The sequence below is a fragment of the Oryctolagus cuniculus genome, chromosome 11, assembly GCF_051225735.1.
Source record: "Oryctolagus cuniculus isolate XC-2025 breed Fujian yellow rabbit chromosome 11, ASM5122573v1, whole genome shotgun sequence".
Lineage (NCBI taxonomy): Eukaryota > Metazoa > Chordata > Mammalia > Lagomorpha > Leporidae > Oryctolagus > Oryctolagus cuniculus.
The window spans coordinates 79,403,785-79,427,081 of NC_142877.1; the positions used below are offsets into that span (position 1 = coordinate 79,403,785).

Below are 23,297 nucleotides of genomic sequence, written 5' to 3' on the forward strand. Positions count from 1 at the left end.
GAACTACTGGCAGCTAAGTTTTGTAGTAGCTGTTCTGTCATGGCTCCCAACTTAAGAATTTTAATTATGAATGGCTGTCTTATTTTACCAAGTCTCAAATTACCAGGCACATGGCAACTTAGAGTATTTTTTCCTGTAGAATTTCTACTAGCAACGCCCATACAGTTTGGGGAAATGGTTGGGTTCAGTATTGTTTGCTGCCTTAACCATCGCAAAACTGAGTGGCTGAGAGCATTTTTGTTCAGCAGGGATCGCTTACTTGGTTGCACTTGGTATCAGCGGAGGTAATTCCAAAACTGGGACTGCAGTTACTCAAAGTGTGATGGCTATTTCTGTTGAGCAGGACGAGACCTCCCCTAAGGCTGTAAGTACTGGTGACCTCCCCATGTAGTGAGGGCTTTCTCAACATGTGGCTGAACTGGATGCATTCGCATCCTGAAAACAGGCAGGCAAAAGTGTCATTGTCTTATCTGACCTAGTTTTGGCCATCGTACTACATTAGTTTAAAATGAGCAAGACTGGCCTTTATTCAAAGGGAGGGGACTTATATTATCATTGTCAAAGAACTTGTGGGCATGTTGTAATAAAACTACCACACAGATCTGAAGTTACTCCATAACTTCAGTTTAACCTGTTATGGCCAGTTAACTATTTCTCAGGCTGCTTATTAACCAAAGGGCTCTTGCCTCAAAGTGGACTGGTATGCCTTAAACACCTGAAACTGCTCAAGGCTATGATGTAAAAATTATTTCACCCAGTACACCCTGAATCAACTCCAGGTGCTCATTTTTTGATATATATAACCCATTCACTTCCCAAAATAAGCAGTGGTGTGTTAAAATGGCCTATAGAAAAAAGATTTGTGAGGCTGGTTCAGTTTTACTAATATAGACCAGTTCCGTACCCTTCACCTGGGGGTGGGGGATAATGAAAACAATCCTTATAGTCTAATGTGCCTTTGTCTACCTGACCCAGCTCATGTGCCCAGACACTGCTCCTTACACACGACTGTGTGAATGGTATACTTCAGCTTCCAGGATTTGGTCAGCCAACACCTATCACAGCAGTCGAGGAAGAGCCATATGTAGATTCTATGGTTGTCTAATGATTAAAAATTATTCTGATACATCTACTTAAAGATTTACTTAAAAGACAGGGAGTTCCATCTGCTGGTCCACTCCCCAACTGGCCGCAATGGCTGGAGCTTCTTATGGGCCTCCCATGTGGCTACAGGGGCCCAAGGACCATAGCAGAGAGCTGGATCAGAAGTGCAGCAGCCGGGACTCGAACCAGCACCCACATGGGATGCCGGCACTGCAGACCAGAGCTTTACCCACTACACCACCGCACAGGCCCCAAAAACTTCATTGTTTTAACAGCTTGCCCAAGTTGGGTCAATGGGCCTTTGGGAAACTTGTTAAAAGGGTTTCTCTCTGCACCTACTATTCTGCTTCCGTGGGGCCGAGGTAATTCTAAAGTAGGGTATCTACAAGCTGTGCTCTGCGGGAAAACTGCCAAGCAGTGATGGGTGGGAAGGAAATAGAGGGCAACAGCTTGCTACTGACCAGCAACCCTCTTGAGCCACCACGTCTGAAGCAACCGTTAGCTTGGGAGTCACCTGAATAACAGGATTTAATTCTCTAACAAATCAGAGCAGCTCCTCAAAACGATTAATAAAAAAAGTACACACCCAGATCAAACTGAAGTTTTATTTAAAATGAAGAAAGGGTTCTTGAAAATGCTGGTGAATAAAGCAAAAGAATACACTGCTCTCTTCCTGCAAGTTGGCCAGCTTAGCCAATTACAGGCAATACACAGTACTTAATGCTGGTGGATTTTCACAGTAGTTTATCGGTGTATAGATTATGAGAAGATTCTTGGTGTGTAACAGTTCTGGGGTTGCACCTTTACTGAGCGTGAACGAGAGCTCCTGCTCCTTGGCCATAACCAAATCCCTTAGGCCCAAAGTTCTTTGCATAACATCCTAGGAAAGAAAGCGTACAAGCCCAGTAAGCATTGATAGCCTTGTTTAAGACAAGACAACCTCAGTATGCCAAAGAGTTGAACTTACTCTAATTGCAATATGTGCCTTTAAATGTCTTCAATCTATGAGACAAATGTAAGGCATTCCTTAATGCTCATGGTCCCTTTGAGTATCAAGCATGAAGGACCAGGTAAATTATGTATCTATTACCTTCATATGTCCACATGCTTTACTTAAAACAGGCTAGTATATTTATGGGAGAGTTGTAAATGGGCACTGTTTGTAGTTTTCTGCCATCTCTAAGTATCTGGATTTTAAGACTCATTTATAATTGTTTACATGAATGGAAAGTGAAAGATCTTCAGCGGCTGGTTCACTTCCCCAACAGCTAGAACTGGGACAGGCTGGAGCCAGGAATTCCATTTGGTCTCCAACATGAGTGGCAGGGTCTTGGGTACTTGTGCTATTGTCTGGTGCTTCCCAGATGTGTAAGCAGGAAGAGGCAGTGCACCCAGGATCCCAACCCGCACTCCAGTATGGGATATGGCTTAACCTATGCTACAGCACTTGCTTCAGGATATTTTATTTTCACATAGCCAATATATATTTTCCCTATGTACAGAGTCCTAGTTTTGTTCTTGCTTAGTGCTGGTGACTTTGCATTAACCAGCAGTTTGTATAGTGTTTTCATATGGAGATCAGTGACAAATTTTACCTTTACAATAGATTTCTCCTTCCTTCTCAGTCAGAGTTGTTGATTCAAGACTCTTTCCACATTTTGCACATCGGAAACAGTTTTTGTGCCAGGGCTAGAAGCAACAGATGTGTTAGCACATTTGAGAGGCATGTTTCCTGCAGTATTTCTTTTAAAGATTTCTTTCTTGGAAAGGCACAGTTAGCGGGAGGGAACATCTATCCACTGGTTCACTACCCAAATAGCTGGGACAGGGCCAGGCTGAGGCCAGGAGCCTGGAACTCCATCCTGGTATCTCATTTGGGAGGCAGAAGTCCAAGTTCTTGGGCCATCTTCCACTGCAGAGAGCTGGGTGGGAAGCAGAGCAGCCAGGACTCAACCCAGTGCTCACAGGCAGCTTGACTCACTGCACCACAGTGCCAGCCCCCTGCAGTGTAACTTAGAGAAGCTGGGAAGATCGACCCAATGCAAGTTCCTGATTGCTTTGGTTCAACGTCATCAAGGAAGTTTACAGAGACTCGTCAGGGTCTTACATCCTAGGTCACCTGCAAAAAGGCAGTGCTTAAACTTTATTCCATGGACTGAGAGCTGTTAGGGAGCCTCAGATCTTGCCGAAAATCCAATGTGATGCTGTCAGGACTGCCTGTAGCCTTTCTGGGTGAGGCACTATAGCTCCAAAATGTTATATGGTGATAGTTCCAAGTCCACATACCCAATAGGCAGCCAGTGACTGAAATCTGATTGTTTTAAACTACACTGAATAACCTGTACATTCCAGGTCTGTAACAGTCTGGCTTTTTAGGTGGCTTAGGTGAGAACTGGAATCATTTGCTGTTAATTCAAAATGGCACTGTGGCATAACAGGTGAAGTCATCACCTGCAGTGCCAGCATCCCATATAGGCACACGTTCAAGTCCCAGCTGCTCCACTTCTGATTCAGCTTTTTGCTGTGGCCTGGGAAAGCAGTGGAAGATGGCCCAAAGTCCTTGGGCCCCTGCACCCATGTAGGGGACCCAGAAGAAGCTCCTGGCTTTGGAATGGCCCAGCTCTGGCCATTACACCCATTTGGGGAGTGTACCAGCAAATGAAAGACCTCTCTCTGTAACTCTGCCTTTCAAATAAGTATCAAAAAAAAAAAAGTACTTTACCTTTCCAGCTCCAATTATCTTCTCGGCAGCATACACAGAATCCCCACATCTGGAGCACTTCTCAGCACCTCCGTATTTCTGAGCAAATTTAGAAGTGTTCGGATTTGTTGTAGGTCTGTGAGGCTGAACACTTGTGGAAAGGGGAAAAGACATGTTAATATTTTCAAAAATGCCTTTAAGTCCACAAGGTAGGAATGAGGGAAGTGCTATTCTATCTTAAGGCTAGATGCCTTTGCAGATAATACAGGAAAACAGAAGAAATTAATGTCAGGTGCTAGCCAGAGTTACTTCTTTATCCTGTACAGAGGCTCATATTAAAGCCAGACAGTACTCCAAACTGTTAGAGCTGTCCAAGTCCAGAGAATTCATATAATCAAGCATTAGTTTCTCTGCTCAACAATTATGTTATGCCTTTTAAAAAAAAACCTACTACAGCACACATTTTGACCCCAGATCCACATTAACATCACTGGAATCACAATTAGCTTTTTCCTTCAGAGACTGAAAACAAATATGTTAAGTAGTTAGGTAATTCTGCAAATAGGTCAGTTGCTTTAATAAGTACTCGATAACTAGAAAGTGAAATATGCTTTTCAGATTGCTTAACTTTTCCCAGTACATCCTAAATAAGGGAAAATGAATAAACTTTTCTTACAGTTTAGCTTTTTCTGTGGAGATAGTAATATTTCTTTCACTATTCACTGGGTGTAGTTCTCAGTAGGAACTTTTTTCCCCATTTAGTAAAGTAGGTGTGCCTACTGTATATAACATCCTGGGCGTCTGTAATATTTTAAGAATCTTGTTAGTTGAGAAGATACATAATGATAGTTGATACTTAGCTATCTGCTGGTAACATTTTTTTCCATTAGGAAAAATTTGTATTCTCTTTAGTTGCAAACTTATTTGACATCACATAAAATGTTTACTTATAAATACCTTTTCATAAACAATTTACTCAAGTATTTCCCATGCATTTCCAATATATTATACACTTCTAGCTAAGCATTTTTTTTAACCATCTGATGTGGCCACTGGAAATCTTATTCTAATGACCAATACCAATTCAAAGTACTTCAATGTCCTTAATTTTCCAAAACTCTGCAACCTTCAGGTACACTTAAAAGTGATCTTTAAAAGCTTATTAACATTTTAAGTTAGATTTCCATGAAGAATTTCCAAATCCAGCTGTCAGTATAACAAGAACTTCTCATATCACCCATCTGCTTTCAAAAAAATTTTGAAGGGTTTGTTGCCTATTATAGGTAAGGCACAACAGGGGCTCAGACATTAAATGAATGGCTAGAGAATCAGTAAATTGGTGAGCCTTAACAAACAGGAGATAATTCCAATTCCTAATCGGTTGGAGGAAAGTAACTTCTTGAAGAAAAAGTCTTACACAAAGAAGTGACAGGAATTTTTGTTGACATGAGAAAAAACTCATGATTCAGATACCACATTTTTCCACCACTGAATTTCATTACATCTGATCTCCGAAATGCTGTGAAATGCAAGTAAATTTAAATCACTTGCTTTTGAGACCACAAAGACTCCTTTATACTTCTTGGAATGCTATAAAACCAGGAGTAGAAATCACTGGAATAGTAAGAACTTGAACAGTAATTTATATTAGAAAACCTGAGTCACATTTTGTTTGCTGAATTTCAGCTACAAATCTGGAAACTCCTGGGTTCCTGCCACCAGGTCACATTGTAAGAACTGTAAGAACTCATTTCTGAAGGTAACACACACACACTCCTATCTCACCTCTCTGGCTTGATGCCCAGTCTCTCACCACGGTCCATGTTGAGCGTGCCAGCACCCTGGCCATAACCATAGCCTTTGGGCCCATACTTCTTTCCATAGCAGGATTTGCAGTAGATCTCTTCATCATGAATTGCCACTGTTGTGCTATCTAAATTTTTCCTGCAAACCACTGGGGGGGGTGGGGGGAGGGAGTTAGACTTTTACACATGTTCCATTGACGCCGTTTCTAAAAGTGGGGGCTAAGTTGGTCTATAGTCGGTAAAGGCAGAGACCCTCACATTCCTAGTTTACCCTGTGATTTCCCAAAAGCCATGACATCACCTGGACTGATCGGCTGCACTTGAGGAGAGTTTCTTCCTCCACAAATATGATAAAGGGATTTTTTAATATCCAGCAGAGTTTTCAAAGTGATTTGCTACTCTGGCAGAAGGGAGAGAAGTTTCAGACAGCTATAATTACATGAACAGAAGGAATAAAATGAACAATGCCTTACTCCCACCCTCAACACAATTTTTTCATCTATCTTTACCAGGCATTGTCAGGCCACAACCAAACAAAGAAAAGTTATTTTGGTGCCTCTGTGGCACCTCCCACCCAAAATGCATCCTCCCGGGATACAGAGTTTTGAACCCAGGACTCTAGTTTTCATCACTGGTCTGGAGTGGGGAAGTGGGATGCTCTCATCTACCCTCCGACTTCTCCAGCAGTGATAAGTGTCTGAAACTCACCAAGTGGCTTAAAGTCTGCTTTGTTTTCCCTTCTGTCCCAAAGGAGATTCATACATTCTTTCTTGATGGATTTCTCGCCACAAGACATTTCCACATATCCCACTTCATAAAACTGCCAAATGTCATCATGTTTTATCCAGACATTATTTCACTTTCTAAAACTTCAGTTAAGCTTGAGAAAAATAGTAAAGTGTGAGAGAACATGCTGGTAGCACAATCAGGCAGTTGGAAATCGAAGAGGAGTGTATGAAAGAGGGGTTTCCCTCCCCAAATAGGAGGGAGGAGGGCAGACAGCAAGAGGGAAGGGAAAAACAAGCTGGCCAATTTAAAAGAATTTAAGTTTTCTCTTATCTTAGACTGAAGTCTTGGCTTCTGGAACCTAATTGTTAAGGCTAAAAAGTGACAAAATGTATTTGCTTAAAGATACAGCTAACCTAAAATTACACCATTGCCAAAGTACAAATATTCTTACTGGACAGAATAAATGTAAATAAGTAAAATCTGCTATAAAACCATGTATTGCCAGCACCGCGGCTCACTAGGCTAATCCTCTGCCTTGCGGCGCCAGCACACCAGGTTCTAGTCCTGGTTGGGGCGCCGGATTCTGTCCCAGTTGCTCCTCTTCCAGGCCAGCTCTCTGCTGTGGCCAGGGAGTGCAGTGGAGGATGGCCCAAGTGCTTGGGCCCTGCACCCCATGGGAGACCAGGATAAGTACCTGGCTCCTGCCATCAGATCAGCACCGTGCGCTGGCCGTGGCAGCCACTGGAGGGTGAACCAACAGCAAAAGGAAGACCTTTCTCTCTGTCTCTCTCTCTCACACTGTCCACTCTGCCTGTCAAAAAAAAAAAAAAAAAACCTACAACATGTATTAACCAAGGTATGCTTGGGCATAGGAAAATTAAACTTAACCACCCATCTCTCCCTCTTCTCATTCCCATTCTCTGTAGTAAAGTTCTTAGAGGTCTGTAAACCACTTTGAATTATGTCCTTCAAAGGCTTTAGTCAGCAGAGACCAATGTTAGGAAGGAGTAAAAATGACCAGTAGAAAACTTGCCAATTAGTAAACACTAACTTTAGATGAAACAATAATTTCTAAAGTATTTGCATTTTTGTTCCTTTGCTTTCTTGGTTGCAAAACTGCTGAAAAAAGACTCTTTAGAAAACAAAAAGTAACCAAAAAATGGCTAGACCAAATCTGAGGAACAGTAGCTACTATGGAGGTTACACAGCAAACACTTGCGATATTTTTTCTGACTGCAATGTTTCACCGTTTGTGAAACAATTGCACATAAAGAATCCTGACACCTTGAATGCTGAGACAAAGAACAATACAGGGTTCTGAAGATGACTTTTTGATGTCACTTAATTTTTAACATACGGCTTCTTACAATAATTTTGACTACAATGAAGAGAGCAGGTATCTGCACTCTAGGTGGCTTCCTCTGACCTAATAAATCTTTCATTAAAGAAAACTCATCAAAAGATGAATCAATGAAGACTTTGGTTAAGCCGCTCCTTTACCGTCTTAAAAGTGAAGATGCTGTTGTCAGACAATCTGCGGGGGCTGGGCTGCTCTCCTGTGTGTGTCTACTGCATGCGGACAGGTGGTGGTTTAAGTCCAGTCTGCAAGTCACTGAGATTTCCCATGCAGTACTTCCCAGTCTGCCCCTGAGGTGTTCCCACCTAACCTCCTGTCCCTCAAATTGAGAATGCAGATAACTAGAACTCTGGACATTCACTCAGAATAAAATTTGACCAAGATATCTGAATTTTAATTATGAGTGCAGTACCAGTTAAGCAAGGTTTCAAAACACAAGGAGCCAACCAGACAAGAAAGCTGGAGTGTCACTAAAAATCTGGAGCCATGCCCTTAGAATGTGCCAGAAACTGTTAGGTGCCAGACTCCATCATGATACTGAGCTCTCAGGCAAGCAAATGAGACAGATAGGGCAACTAAGTGGAAGCCAGATGGCTAAACCGAAGGCCAAGAGCTTCTTGTGTCCAGGCTGTTAAGCTCAGCACTTGCATACCTCAGAGAACTGCCAGGTAAAACCACTGTGCATCTCTATTAGCAAAACTACATTAAATAGGTAAATGGAAGCTTTTGACACATGCATTCTGTGAACGAAGAGCATGGAGACACACTTACTGCATAGGAAGCAGCAGCGGTGGAAGCTCCTCCCATCGCACTGCACCTCTTCTGCATGGTACACGGTCCTCCCGCAGGCCCCACACTTGTTGCCACCTCCCCAGACAGGCATTCTGTAAAGAAAAGGATTCATTAGAATGACCTACCCAACTCCTCTTTTCTGACAAGCTCCCTAGAGGGCTGTTTAAACCCTGGGACGGGCCAGCGCTGTGGCGCAGTGAGTTAATGCCTTGGCCTGAGGTGCCAGCATCCCATATGGGCGTCGGTTCAAGTCCTGGCTGCTCCACTTCCTGTCCAGCTCTCTGCTGTGGCCTGAGAAAGCAGAAGAAGATGGCCCAAGTCCTTGGGCCCCTGCACCCACGTGGGAGACCCGGAGGAAGCTCCTGGCTCTGGATCGGTGCAGCTCCGGCCGTTGCATCAATTGGGGAGAGAAGCATCGGATGGAAGACCTCTCTCTCTGCCTCTCCTCTGTGTGACTTTCAAATAAATCTTTTTTAAAAATAAACCCTGGGACAGCTGCAGAGGTTTTAATTTATCTGAAAGTGACACAGAGACAGGAGAGACAGATCTTCCATCCACTGGGCTGGGCCAGGCCAAAGCCAGGAGCTACTTCCAGGTCTTCCACGTGGGTGCAGGGGCCCAAGCACCTGGGCCATCCTCCACTGCTTTCCTAGGCCAGTAGCTTAACCCACTGTGCCACAGCGCCCACCCTCTGATTTTCTTTATTAACCACTCCGACCACTTATTTTAAAGGCCTGTGTTTCTCCAAAATAACCTCATGTCTTCTCTCAAATTACAGCTGTCTTGAGGAAACTGAGAAAAACTTATGCATGACAAGCCAAACAGACCTAAATTCAGCGCAGCAGTGCAGGTTACACCAGGCATGAAACAAACCCTGGCACTAGAATCCACCGCAGATAAGGAAATGCGAGAAGCGAGAAGGCAAACACGGGCTTCTCCAACACCTCCACTTTCCATGAGTGTTTGGAAACCTCAGCTGGAGAGCTTCCTCTTGGGTAGACACTTTTATTGCATTTAATTCATTCTAGCACTAAATTCTTATCATTTAACAAACACAAGCTATAACACACTTGCTAGGGGGAAAGAAAGGGTGTTGCCCTGTAAGAGCAGGTTTTGTATTTGTCTTCTGCAATTGTGTATAATTACTGCCTACGTTGTGTCTGTGACTGGTACAGATGCCAGCATGGAGACTGCTGTGACCACAATAGCCAGCCACCCAGATGGCTGTGACTTAGGTCTCTGTGCCGCACTAAGACCAAGGTCCATTTGCTGGGCCAGCAGGGTCTTCCCTCTTCCATAGGCCTATCAGAAACACTACCACGTTCCTGCACATGCATTCTTTGTAGCCTGCCTGATGTGGATGAGCTGGAGTTTGAATCCTGGGTCATCCTGCTGGCACTGGGCCCACATTTTCTCATCTTCCCCTCAACATATTCGTCTACCTGGACACAGTTTAAAATGCCTACTTCTCATGGCCAGCATCCTCAAGTGCCTTAGCCAAAACAAACTTGTGCTGCTAAGAAAGCATGTTATGACTGCCTTGCCCTGATTTATAGACAGATAGAAAAGGCCAGCAAACAAAAGCAGAGTAACTCTTTGCCCCAGCATCCTTTCCATACTTTCTCCTGTGATACTTGCAGCCTTTTCCCCTTAAGTCACCCGGGGTGTGCAGCCTGCTTCTCTGGGCAACAGCTGATTATGAACCATGAGACCTCTTTCTAGTCACACAGGTGACTACAAAGTGGGAAGAGAAGCGCTGCTTTGTGCACTCGCTCCCCGTGTAGGATCTGTCGTTAATGTGTTGTACTATGCGAACTAACAGTAAAACTAGTATTCAAGCAGTACTCTATACTTTGTGTGTCTATGCGGGTGCAATCTGTTGAAATCTTTACTTAGTATATACTAGGTTGATCTTCAGTATATAGAGATAATTGAAAATGAATCTTGATGAAGAATGGGATGGGAGAAGGACTAGGAGATGGGATGGTTTGTGGGTGGGAGGGAGGTTATGGGGGGGGAAAACCGCTATAATCCAAAAGTTGTACTTTCGAAATTTATATTAAATAAAAGTCCTTTAAAAAAAGAAAAAAGGGAAGTGCTGCTAAAGCAGAAAAGATCAAAGAAACTTCAGTCTCAAAATAAAAAGGGAGGTGGTGAATTCTCATCCTAACCTATGAAGACAGTCCAAAACCCAACAATTTCCTGCACACTAAGATAAGGACATTGCAAAACAAAGATCTAGAGAATTCATCACTGTGCTGGGTGTCTTGTTTTAGGAATAGCTTTTTCATAGTTTCTTCCACAAAAGGAATCATAGCCCTCTCACATTTTTAAGTCTCCCTCCCTCCCTCACACAGATGAAGGGAGGGCAGAGGTATCTCCCATCTACAGGTTCACTCCCCAAATGCCTGCATCAGCTTCAGATGGGTCAGGACCAAAGCCCCAATCCATGATCTGCACCCGGTGGTGGGAACTATTTGAGCCATCATCTGCTGCCTCCCAAGGACTGCGGTAGTATTAAGCTGGAGTCAAGAGTGAACCCACACTCTCCAATGAGACATGGGATCTTAAGCACTAGGCCAAATACCCCTGTAAAGTAATTTTTCTGTGAGATGGAGCAATTTGAAGAGTGAGCATCCATCTACAAGTTCACTCTCCAAATTCCCACAACAGCTGGGAATGGCCTGGAGCTGAAGCCAGGAGAAGGGAACTCAATCCATGTGCGTGCGGTAACCCAATCACTTGAGCCATGATGGTTGCCTCTCAGGGTCTTCCCTAGCAGGGAGCCAGAGTGGGTCACTGAACCCAAGCTCTCTGATATGAGATGCAGGCATATCTGCCCCCTCCTAATCTTTTTAAACACACGTCATTCAGAGAAGCAGTTACTAAAATGTGGTCTCCTAGTGATGGTCCAGCATGCTGGTTACAAATTCAAGACAAAACTGCAGCAAGCATTTGAAGCTCATATATATATATATATATATAAATTTTGACAGGCAGGGTGGACAATGAGGGAGAGAGACAGAGAGAAAGGTCTTCCTTTTTCCGTTGGTTCACCCCTCAGTGGCCACTGCAGCTGGCGTGCTGCGGCCGGCACACTGCGCTGATCCGAAGCCAGGAGCCAGGTGCTTCTCCTGGTCTCCCATGGGGTGCAGGGCCCAAGGACTTGAGCCATCCTCCACTGCACTCCAAGGCCACAGCAGAGAGCTGGACTGGAAGAGGAGCAACCAGGACTGGATCCAGGGCCCCGAATGGGACTAGAACCCGGTGTGCCGGCGCCACAAGCAGATTAGCCTATTGAGCCATGGTGCTGGCCGCTCTTATACATTCTTAAGCCACACCAATGACTTGAGCAGTGTACTCAATTTGTTAAGCACAATCAGTCTGTACTTAGAAGCTAAAACAAAATAGTCCTTAAGCTAGAGAAAAGCACTAATTTAGATACTGATTCTGCCCCGTCTTCATCCATTTTATGCTGCTAGAATACCTGAAACTGGGTCATTTATGAACTACAAAATTTCTCAGTTTGGAGGCTGGAAGTCCCAGATTAAGGCATCAAGCGGTTCCGTGTCTGGCGAGTGCCCAGTCTCCACTTTCACAATGGTGCCTTGCACACTGCATCCTCCAGAGGGGAGGAGTGCTGTTCCTTACCTGGGAGGACAGGAGAACACCAAAGTCACACTGCAAGCCTTTTTCAGTGGTGTTACTGCAGTTAACCAAGCACTTCCTATTAGGCTCCACCTCCAGACACAGCTGCATGGAGGACTGAGTTGCAACATGAGTTTTGGAGGCAACAAAACATTCAAACAGCAAACCGAAGCTCCAGGGCTGGAATGAGGCTTAGCCATGGGCAATAAGATTAGGGCATCCCCCCTTCTTGCCACAGTTACTGGCAAGAAAGGAACGGGCACATACCCAATCTAGTTCAATGAAAGTTAAACTCACAGCCTGGGTATAGAATTTTGTGAATATGGACCTGGAGGTGCTAGCAACGCAAAGAACTAGAATGGTTTATAAGAACTTAAGAATGAAGCTAGCAGAGAGAAAAAGATGGTTTACATCGTCTCTGCTTGAGTCCAGCTGTTTCTCATCTTATCCTGCACTACTCAGTTATATGAGCCAATAAATTCCTTTTAAAGCACTTTGGAAATGGAGCTCCTGTTCCTTTAAACAAACATCACACCACACACAAAGACCTGGCGGGTATGACTAGTTATCACTAACCCTTCAACCTTGATTGCAAAAAGCCTATTTCTTTTATACGAACACAGAAAAGTAATTCCAAGAGTTCACAAATTGTATATGGCTGTGAAGGCATGCAAGTAGGATCAGTACCTTGCAACAACTGGACGCTTCTGTAGTTACATGAAATTGTTCACTCCCTTCCCTGGAGACAGGTGCTCCATTGTTTAAATCCAGAATGAAACTCGAGTCTGACTGTAAAACTTCAGATACACAGCTTTGGTTCTAGTAGCCTGCACGGGCCTGAGTTTGGAGTGCAATCAGTGACTGACTTTCCCCTTGCCTCCAAGGTGACCTGAGTATTGGAATGCCCATGGATAGGACAAGACATTGCTGGCAGCCCTTTTATGATACCTGCAGAAAACAAAGTCCAACACAGGCCAGGTGTAATGACACTACAAACACTCGTATTGAATCCCAAGCACCAGCTGGCTCTCAAAATACTCTGCTTGCCAAAGCATTTCTATGACTGTGGCACTGGTCAGGGCATTAGGAAGTGACCTGTTTGGTATCAACCCGGTTATCTTTCATTTTCACACATTCTTGTTTTGGAACAATCATCAATAAGGAGCCAGACTTGTATCAAGACTGAGGTCAGAGGAGGTTGCCTCTAATATTTAAAAATACATTCTTAAAAACCTAACTCATCAGTGTATGTTATTCTCTTCTATGCTTTTGAAGAGCAGCATGGATTTGTTGAGGGAAGAACCTATCTTCCCTGTTTCTGTAATTCTAGGTTACATTAACTTCACCTGGGATAAGTCAACTCTTTCTATTGTATGCATGACACCAGCCCAGTGTGTGTGTGTGTGTGTGTGTGTGTCAGATCTCAGGAAACACTCAAATTCCACAACACTCAAATTCCTGTAAGTTACAAGCTTCTGCTCCTTGAGAGAAGACCACATCTCTGCATTCCTACACCAGTATTTCAAGTTCTACCCAAAGGGTTTTCTTTCCTTTTTTTTTTTTTTTTTTTTTTTTTAAGGAAAAAAAAGATTTGTTGATTCTGTTTAAAAGGCAGGACATAGAGGGAGAGCCATTGGCTGGCTCACTCATACGGCCCCAACAGCCAGGTTAGGGCCAGATCAGACAAGAACTCCATCCTGGTCTGATACATGGTTGGCAGGGGCCCCAGCACTTGGGCCATCTTTTGCTGTCTTCCCAGATGCGTTCCATTTAAGGGCTTTCCCGGGGATTGCTGTTAACAGATTTAGTTATTTCAAAGTTTATTACTTATAATAATTTAATTTTATTATATAAATTACTTATAATTTACTTACTTGAAAGAGTTATACAGAGGGAAGGAGAAATAAAGATATTCCACATACTTGTTCACTCCCAGCTAAAGTCAGGCGTCAGTAACCCCATTCAGGTCTCCTGTGTGGGTAACGGAGTGCACTACCTCCCAGGCACATTAGCAGGGAGAGGATTGGAAGCAGAATTGCTGGGACCTGAAGGTGCTGATGTGGAATGGCTGCCTCACGAGCCTGGACCACAATGCCGGTGCCTCCTGAGGATTTACGGAATCACCTTTACTGTGATAAAAGCCAATGACGCAGGAGATGATGCAAATGACGATGCTCAGAAAGCGTCAGCAACATTTATGTTTTCTAAAGTAGATCATGAATAGTTGGGCATCCTTAATAGTATTCTCTAGTTTGTGTGCCTGAAACATCTTACAATGGACGGCATGAGAGTGAGCAGGCTGATTGGTTTAGACAGACCTGGATAACTCCAGTATTGCAACAGTTGTGCAGTCCTGGGTGGTTTAGTTTTCTCATCTTCTAACTGGAGAAAGGTGGCTCTGTCCACCTCAGAGAGAGGGAGGTATTGTGAAGCTAAAACAAAGAAACAATTACTTGGAGGAATCCAGTAATTGCTAGGTTGAAGATGGAGGGGGCACCTCGTACTATCCATCCTGCTTTCAGTACTCCAGGAGGAAAATCCAACGATCAGTGCCTAAGGGACACAGCTATAGAACTACAAACCACGTAAAGGAAAAACCATCTGATCAGCCGGTCAAACTTTTCCTGAGATGCCAAACACGGCACAACTCTAACAGTTCCCCTGGCGGTAGTGACCGTTGAAGAAAATGAAGCTCAGATTTACATGAGGCAGAGCCTCTTTGGACATCTCCTGAATCTGGCAGAAGGACGTGCACCTCTACCACTCTTGGCATGGTTGTGCACTTAAGAATGCAAGGCTTCACTTTTCCTACAAGCCTTTGGCTGTCCTACTTCATGACAGCTGCCATTCATCACAGCAATTGGATCTGCACTGAGCAATGGGAGCTCCCTGCCTCTCCTGAATCCTGTGCATCCATTACAGCCTGCAAAGGACAGAAATAAAATCCTATTTGACACCCATCTCAAAAAAAAAAAAAAAAAAGGCCAAACGCAAGCTTATTCTGCTTCTCAGTCTCATTCTTTCTCAATCAAGCACTAGGATTTACACACTGGGATAGATTCAAACACTTGGCCAGGAGCCGAACACCTATGGTCACCTTTTCCTTGATCCTTCTCTTCAGCCGAACTCCTAGACTTACCCCTTACCCCATAGAAAAATTGTAGTCTGAATCTGAATCACCTGTGGTAAAGTTACCCGATTTTCTAGTGAACAAACTGAAAGCTGCTACATGATTACAAAGATCATTCTTGTACCACAGCTGCTGCACTTAGCACCTTACCTTAGAACCCCAATGACTTAATTCCATGCATCCTGGGTTCACATGTCACCACTCAGTTTCAGCTGTCTGCTCTAACATTAAAGGTTTGGGGTGACTCTGCCTATAAATCCAGATTCTAAGTGTTTCCAGAAGGCTTGGCATCGTCTTACTACATATGAGTCTGTTATTACACTAGAATGTGGCTACAACCCAATTTGCCAAAAGGAAGAACTTACTATGATGAACCAATCTCAAGCCAGATCCATAAGGATTTTGCTGCTTACAGTTAGTAGAAATATCCCTAATTACAAAGATTTTTTAGCAAGGTCAGGATTTCAGGGCTGTAGATACTTGGAAATTATGGTTTACTCAATGCCTGTTTCAAATTTTTTTCTTCTACTACCCAGTTTACCTGGGTATTCAAGTTCCTTTTGACTCACTGGATACTGTGAACCAAAGATGTTTAGTGATCTGGCATCTGCTCCATTTGGCTCTTCCTCCCAAAGTCACATCCTCAGCCTGGCCTTTAAGACGGCTCAGCTCAAGGGTGAAACAAGAGCGTGGGTTTTGGAGTCAACAAAGTGTCAGTGCTCACTTGTAAACCAAGGATAACTGTCTTGGAAGAGTTTGTAAGAGGACTTGATAGGAAAACGCGTGTATAACAGGCACTCAACAAATGACAGTCTTTGTTTTCAATATTTTACGTTGTTCAACCTTTGCTATCAGTGTGTGTGTGTACACATACTAATCTTTCCCTCCCCATCATACATCCATCCTCTCATTATGCCCCTATCCTCTCTCTCTCAAGCCAAATACTTACCTTCCTCCTTCATCCAACTACATCCTGACTTCATTACTGTGTCTCACGTGACTGGGTTAGAATAGGGACAGCTTGCAAAATACTGTGCAATGCTTTACTGATTACGAAGCCGTCCAACATTTTATAAACTATACGCTGGGTTAGGAGTTGAGAATAAAACGGTTATAAGCAAAGGTGCCCGTTTCTCAGGGAATTCTACTTTGGTAAAATATACATATTATATATGTAATACAATACAACCAAGGATAGAGAGGCATGTAGAAAGGGCTTTTGGAAGTCTGTGTGGTTTATTTTTTAAGAGATGGAAAAATGGTTTCTTGTTGCAAACTCAATGATAGTGCATTCCTGAACTTACACTGAAGATTATCAAGTGCAGTCAAAGTAATTAGTAATACTTGCCATCAAAACAATGGCATACATGCCACCTCTTAGGGCTTCCCTGGTGTAAAAGATCATGAAGAAAACAGCGTGGAGATTAGAATCACACAGACCGAAGTCTGACATCCAGTTATCAGCTCCGTGAACTCAGCCAACTTCCTTAACTCCTGAGCATCAGTTTCTTCCTGTTAGAACATGGAAATGGAGAGCTCACAGGTGACTGTAAGGATTTAATGACAATAGTTGTAAAGTACCTGGAAAAATGCCAAGACCACACATTTTGACTTCCTTTTCCTTTAGCAACATTGCTGGAACTGAACCCGGCCACCCAGCTCAGGCATTAGGCTAGTCACTGAGGTCACCGACCAGAGCCACACTCACAAACCCTCTGTAAGGAACACTAAGGGATAAAGCCATTCAAGTCACTGAGAATGACCAACTCACAAGCACAGGAGTGCCTTCCTCTCCACCCAGCTGCACCTACCCTGCTGGCAGTAAGTTCCCTCTGTCTACACACCTCACACCCAAACCACTACTTCCAACCAAAAACCTGGCACTCATTTCTGCTAACCGAAGTCTAACCTCACTCTAGTGTTTACCTCAGCCTCGCCATTCTCACTAATCCTGTATCCTGTAGTCACTTAAGTCACATTGGGTACAGCAAAATTCTTGACAGATTTGGATCACTACTTGCCAAAACACTTATTTTAATTAAAATGTAGCTTATGCTGTAAGCTGGGTAACTATAACACCCAATATGTGCCACACAATCCACCTTCTGTCCAAAGTACAAGACAGTAATTATTCAAACAATTTAGCATTCGCATGACTTTTACATGTAGCCAGGCCTAGATTTATATGCCAATACCAGAGTTTATTTGCCAGATGATTTTGGGTTGTCTATGTGATCTGCTAGTTTTCTAATTTTAAAAATGGAAATGTTTAAGACAGTCTGAAATGAAACAATATACGCAAGACATTATCTGTTGTGTTAGGCAGTAATTATAAATATTTACATGAAGTTTACTATATGGCTTAGCTACCTTAGTTTATTTACATTAAGCTTTTAATCCTCCCAGCTAAAGATTATTCCCACTTCATGGGTGGAGAAGCTGAGGCACTGAGATAGAGTGGCTCCCGACTCTGAAAACAGAATTAGCTATTCAACTTAAAAATGAACACCAACAAAACTCAAATTCAAAGTTCTGTAGTGCTTTGCCCAAAATCAAACCACTGCTGGCTACACAGAGGTAGTACTGTCCCCTCTGGCAATGGCATGGGTTCTTTTCAACTCGGTACTACCTTGTGCCCTGTGGATTCAGTTCTTTTCAATTCTGAGGATTCAATTTTCTTTATTTTCTCTTGGAAGTGTTATTACTCCACCATGAAATGTTCTTTTCTAGAGCGATTTGAAGACGTATCTGGCCCTAATGTATTACGCAGGCTCTGATCTTTTCTTATTAGACTAATAATAAAATCAGTAGTTCTAACAGTGTTGGCACACTCAGATTGTAAATGAAAAACTAAGAGACCTGATAAGCTTTCCAGTGATCCACAATACGCTTCCACTGGCCCTTCCTCTAATAAAATTGTCAACAATCAGAAACTGTCAGACTCTTCCACATGCAGACTGAGAAATACTGCCGTAAATCAAACTTCTTAACCAGGGAGGACTGACAGATCCCTTCAAATTTGGGGGAACTGGTGAACTTACCACTGTGTACTTTATTTTATGCACTTAAAAATGCTTTGCAAGGGGTCTGGTAGTCTCAGAATGTCAGAGGTATGTGAGACAAAGTGAGAAATTCCCACCAAGACCCGAAGGGAATCTGGGGTTGCCATTCTCAGAGCCCAAGGGACCACATGAAAACACCAGCCCAGGAAATGATACAGCACATCAAGGAAACCTCTTAACTATCTGCATGGGGCAGACTGGAGACCACTAGTGAAGGCCTGGGAGACACCGTGAAATTCCCTAACATTTCTCTCCTGGAACAGACTTTCACTGGTAGCCATTCCCCCACAGGTTCAACACATGACAGACCATCGTCTAATTACAAGGAGCCGCTCAGGCTGAGCAGGGCTTTTTTTTTTTTTTTTTTTTTGGACAGGCAGAGTGGACAGTGAGAGAGAGAGAAAGGTCTTCCTTTTGCTGTTGGTTCACCCTCCAATGGCCGCCACTGCCAGCGCACCGCGCTGGTCCGATGGCAGGAGCCAGGTACTTCTCCTGGTCTCCCATGGGGTGCAGGGCCCAAGCACTTGGGCCATCCTCCACTGCACTCCTTGGCCACAGCAGAGAGCTGGCCTGGAAGAAGGGCAACCGGGACAGAATCCGGCGCCCCGACCGGGACTAGAACCCAGTGTGCCGGCACTGCAAGGCGGAGGATTAGCCTAGTGAGCCGCGGCGCCGGCTTGAGCAGGGCTTTATCCAGGCAGCAGTGTGCTGCATGACAACCCTGCAAGAAGTACGCCTGACCTCATTTTACAAGATGAAGTAACTTGCCTGTGAGCATCAAGCCCATGGGACGGATTTGGGCCTGACTGGCTTTGGCCCTACCCTTTTCTGCCAGGCCATCCTTACTCGCCCTTGGGGCCTGTCTTTCTCGTTAGACTCATCTCATTTTTGGCATAAGGAAAGTTGGGAACCCAGATCATGAAAGCTATGTTGGCAGAGCTGTGTGTGGACCCAGGCTTCAAAGGTTCCCCATCTCTACTCTATAAACATCCTCGGTGCTTCAGGATAAAATACAATTTTCCCCAAATCCAAGTGTTTCTGCAATTGCATCAGGAAAGGCCTCCAATCAGTAGTACTTTCCGCACAGACTAGTGTCATGCAGTATTTGACACATCTGAAAATCCCTTAAAAACTTCTGATAATCTTCAGACCAAGTCTGCTAACACTACGTGAGTCAAATTACATCTTTGGTCACCTCACCTGCACTCTTACTCCCTCTCTCATTCCTTCCACTGACCCATATTTGGCTCTGATTCAACATGTTCAAAGCACCCAGGCAAACACTGTCAAATTTCAAAGACTCAGAGAATGTAGATCCTGCCTCTAAGGAAACAGGGCTCTGAAAGACCAAACAAAATGCAAAGGAAAAAGAACCTGAGAGATACTGAGGAAATTATCAGATAACCAACAGAACTGTGACCCAGATAGTAGTAGAGGAAGGGCACGAAGTATTCAGACAGTTTGGGGTGCAGTTTAGCAATTATGTGCTTTCCCCTTTCCAATCCTATCCTCCCCAACTCTCCCTGGGAAAATGTGAATGGGGGAGGGAGCTTTGTGGTGCGATGGGGTAACTCCCGGCTGCCCTCCTTCCCAGTCAGCTCCCTGCTAATGCACCTGGGAAGGCGGCGAGCAGCCCCCAGTGCTTGGGCCCCTGCCACTCCTGTAGCATGGAGTTCTGGGCTCCTGGCTTTCCAGCCATTTGGGGAGTAAATCAGCAGATTTAAGATCTTTTTTCCCATCCTGTTTTTCAAATAACAAAATAAATCTTAAAAAAAAAAAAAAAGAAAGAAAGAAAAACGTGAGTCAAAGTATGGCCAACATTGGGCTGTCCTATTAAAATTCTTGTTATTTTAAAAGGAGTGCTTTGGTACAGGTTAATTACAAAAGTCAGGAACTAGAGACTGTTTTCACTTGCAGAGTTTAAGTACTACCCAAATGAAAGCAATGTTCTGCATCAAACACCATTCTCAAGTGAAAACCTACGTGGTCTGCAGACTGCAAGCAAACAGGTTAAACGCGTTGGGTAACCCCTTAATCCAGATCTTTCACCAAAGGCCCAGGCTTAGAAGAGGGAAGGGATCCTTGCCTGGGAAGCCCTCCTCTGCCCCCGGGAAGGGGGAGGGGTTGGGGCGGAGTGCCTGCCTGCGGGAGCTCAGGAACCCAGCTCTTTAACCCCGGGCTAATTTTCCCTGTTCAGTACCTGTTGCAGGCTCTTACAACCACCATTCTGCTCCCCCTGCTTGGAGCTGAATCGTGGAAAGTTCTGGAAAAACCCAGGAGTGACCAACAGCTCCAGGCAGCCGGTAATGGGTGGGCAGAGGCCACCACACAATGGGGTTGCCCGGGGCCCAGCACGGCTGCACGGAAAGGTTTCTGGGCAATAGAAGCCCCAACTCACCCCCAGGGAACCAAACCCGCCCAGAGCGCGCACCCGGCCCCCCGCCTGCGCCAGCGACGGGGAAAGGGGCTCAGCGCTCCTAAAACGCGGAGCAGCAGCAACAGGAACCCCGGGAACTCCGCCTCGGTCCAGAGGAACCCGGCAAGGGGAAACTAACGGTCAGGCCGGATTTCTTCCCTCCCACGGGCGCGCGCAACGAGCAGGTGTTTTGGGGGCAACGGAGTGGAAAGTGGGAGCTGGGTGGGGACAGGCGGCGCCAGCAGGGCAGCCGACTCGGGGGCGGGGGACGCTGCACGGCGGAGATGTTCCCAGCCTACTCACTTAAGTCAGAGACGCGGAGCCTCCCCGCAAGCGGAGCAGCCGAACCTCGTCGTGAACAACCGCGCAGGGAATCCGAACACCCGAGCCCGGCGCGGCGCGTGCAGGCGTCTTTTAAACACACGCCGGTGGGCGTGGCCTGCCTCCGCCCCGCCCCCCGCCCCGCGGCGGATCCTGGGACTCGCTCCCGCAGGTGTGGGGGTCTGACGCAGGCGGGGTGCGCGCGCTGCTCGGCTGCGGGCCGAGGACCGAAGACAAAAGGCAGGAATCCCGCCTCTTCCTGCTGCTTCCCGCGCGCCCCGAGTCGTGGGGGCGCTCCCGCCGGCCGAACCTGGGCCCCTCCAGACCACAGCGGGCAGATCCCAGAAGCCGTTGTGGGTGGGGAAGAGGAGGTCCTCGCCCACCGGCGAGGCGAGGCCGGCCGGCAGCACCGCCCTGCCCGGGAAAAGCCCCCGCCTCCGGGCAGTGGCTCTCTGCGTGGCGGGCGCTGCTTTCCTTCGGGAGGGAACAATACGAGGCTGGGGGCGGGGGGCGTTCGGCCACAGAAATGGGCCAAGCGGGGATTCCCAGCGCCCTCCCGTGTGCCTTGTCCTTTTAAGTAAACTGAACTCCATGGCCTTGCCCAGGGGACAGCTGTTCTCTGGTCCCATTTCCAGGCTGGGGGCCTGCGACATTCTTCTAGAGCAAAACTCCTCTTCCACACTAAATAAATGACGTCAGGGAAACGCCGCTTCCCGAAATGTCTAGCTTTCCCCATCACAGGGCACAGGGCACAGCGCACGTTGCCGAGGGGAGGAAATGTAAACCAGGAAGAAACCTGGGCGCCGATGGGCTCTAGTTCTGGTTTGTTGAGGCCGGAAAACGCCAACGGTGCCAGTGACAACCACAGGGATCTGCAGCCCGAGCTACAGGTGCTTCATGTTTTACATGGAAAGGAGACAACGCCGTCTCCACCCAGTCCACACTGTGGGCCTGCTGATGACCTCTCTGCTAGGATAACCAGCCCTGAGCATTGGGATGTAGGGAATGGGGAGCGGTGACCAAAACGCCCCCTCCCGCCGCCAATGCGATAGCCTCCCCCGGACCGGAGGTTCTCAGCTCCACGCTGGCCATCTTGGGCCGGACACGTCTCTGCTGAGGGGAGGCGGTCCCGTGTGCTGTAGACACCTCCACCCTCTAGATGCCGGTAGCATCCCTGCCCCCACGGTGTGGCAATCCAACATGGCTGCAGACCCTGCCAGACGCCCTCTTGGAGGGAGGCAGGGCCCAGGGGTTGAGAACCGCTGCTCTGGTATACATCTGCATGATGAAGTGCAGAACGGGCTTATAACCCTGTTTTATTTGTGTGCTGGGGCCAATCCAGGGTAAATTCAGTACAATTGCAGCCTTATTCTCAGGCCTCCAACTCCAAGTACTGTACAAAACCACGTAGTGATGATTGACGCGTCCTGATACTGTAGCAGGAATCTGAAAGCATTCCTGCCTGCTGTGACCTTTTCTAAATATGGCAATCCTTATTTTCATGGTATCAGCTAATGTGTGACTTGGCTCCTGGGACCAGCACGAAAATTCTGTTACTCAGAGTGGAGGTTTGCGCTCCTTAACAGTACTTATGTTTTCCTGGGTAGGTTGGTGTAGTGTTGCTGTGGAATGAAACTGTAGAGAGGGTTCCCAACCCAACCTGCTGCTCTTCCGTCAGGATCCTGTTGTCCCTCCATTCCACAGCTAGCATCTGAAGTTGGGCTTGCTTATGACCGAAAAAGGTATTTGTGCTATCTGTTCCTCTAAGTATTTGTATATCTCAACATGAGTCATCTGTACCCATATTTAACTATCAACATTTAAAAATATTTTATTTCCCTTTTCTATAAATATTTCTTTGAACTGTTGAGTCTTTTAGTTTTGGACAATGATGGAATTATTTTTATGTGTTTTAAGACACAGTGGTGTAAAAGAGTGTGGTTTTGGGTCCAGCACTGTGGTGTTGTGGGTAAAGGTTCCGCCTGCAACACCGGCATCCCATATGGGTGCTGGTTCAAGTCCCAGCTATTCCACTTCCTATCCAGCTCTCCACAAATGGCCTGGGAGAAGTACTGGATGATGGCCCTGATTCCCTTTTGGAAGACCTGAATGAAGCTCCTGGCTGCTGGCTTCAGCCTGGCCTAGTACTGCCCCTTGCAGTCATCTGCGGTGGGCGAGGGTGGGGGGGGTGAACCAGCAGGTGGATGATCTCTCTCTCTCTCTCTCTCTCTC

At 45.7% G+C, this 23,297-nt stretch overlaps 1 protein-coding gene across 2 annotated transcripts; it reads right to left on the reverse strand.

The window, feature by feature from the left end:
- Positions 1–1,695: 1,695 nt before the first annotated feature.
- Positions 1,696–21,135, reverse strand: CSRP2 (cysteine and glycine rich protein 2). 2 transcript variants are annotated; one of them, XM_002711354.6, is made up of 6 exons: positions 21,048–21,135; positions 8,468–8,580; positions 5,591–5,759; positions 3,827–3,956; positions 2,700–2,793; positions 1,696–1,984 (listed from the first exon to the last, which is right to left on the reverse strand). In XM_002711354.6, exons 2-6 carry the CDS (start codon positions 8,577–8,579, stop codon positions 1,908–1,910), a joined length of 582 nt encoding a protein of 193 aa, XP_002711400.1. In that variant the 5' UTR covers position 8,580; positions 21,048–21,135; the 3' UTR covers positions 1,696–1,907. The 2 variants fall into 2 exon arrangements, with proteins under 2 accessions (XP_002711400.1, XP_089163600.1); XM_089307474.1 differs by lacking the exon at positions 5,591–5,759.
- Positions 21,136–23,297: the final 2,162 nt, after the last annotated feature.

Excerpts from the sequence above, each read along its gene's own strand:
- CSRP2 (XM_002711354.6), bottom strand. The coding sequence starts at position 8,579 with ATGCCTGTCTGGGGAGGTGGCAACAAGTGTGGGGCCTGCGGGAGGACC. Across the intron at positions 5,760-8,467 it reads CCGCTGCTGCTTCCTATGCA|TGGTTTGCAGGAAAAATTTA; the intron begins GTAAGTGTGTCT and ends CACCCCCCCCAG. Across the intron at positions 1,985-2,699 it reads AGGAGAAATCTATTGTAAAG|GATGTTATGCAAAGAACTTT; the intron begins GTAAAATTTGTC and ends TTTCTTTCCTAG.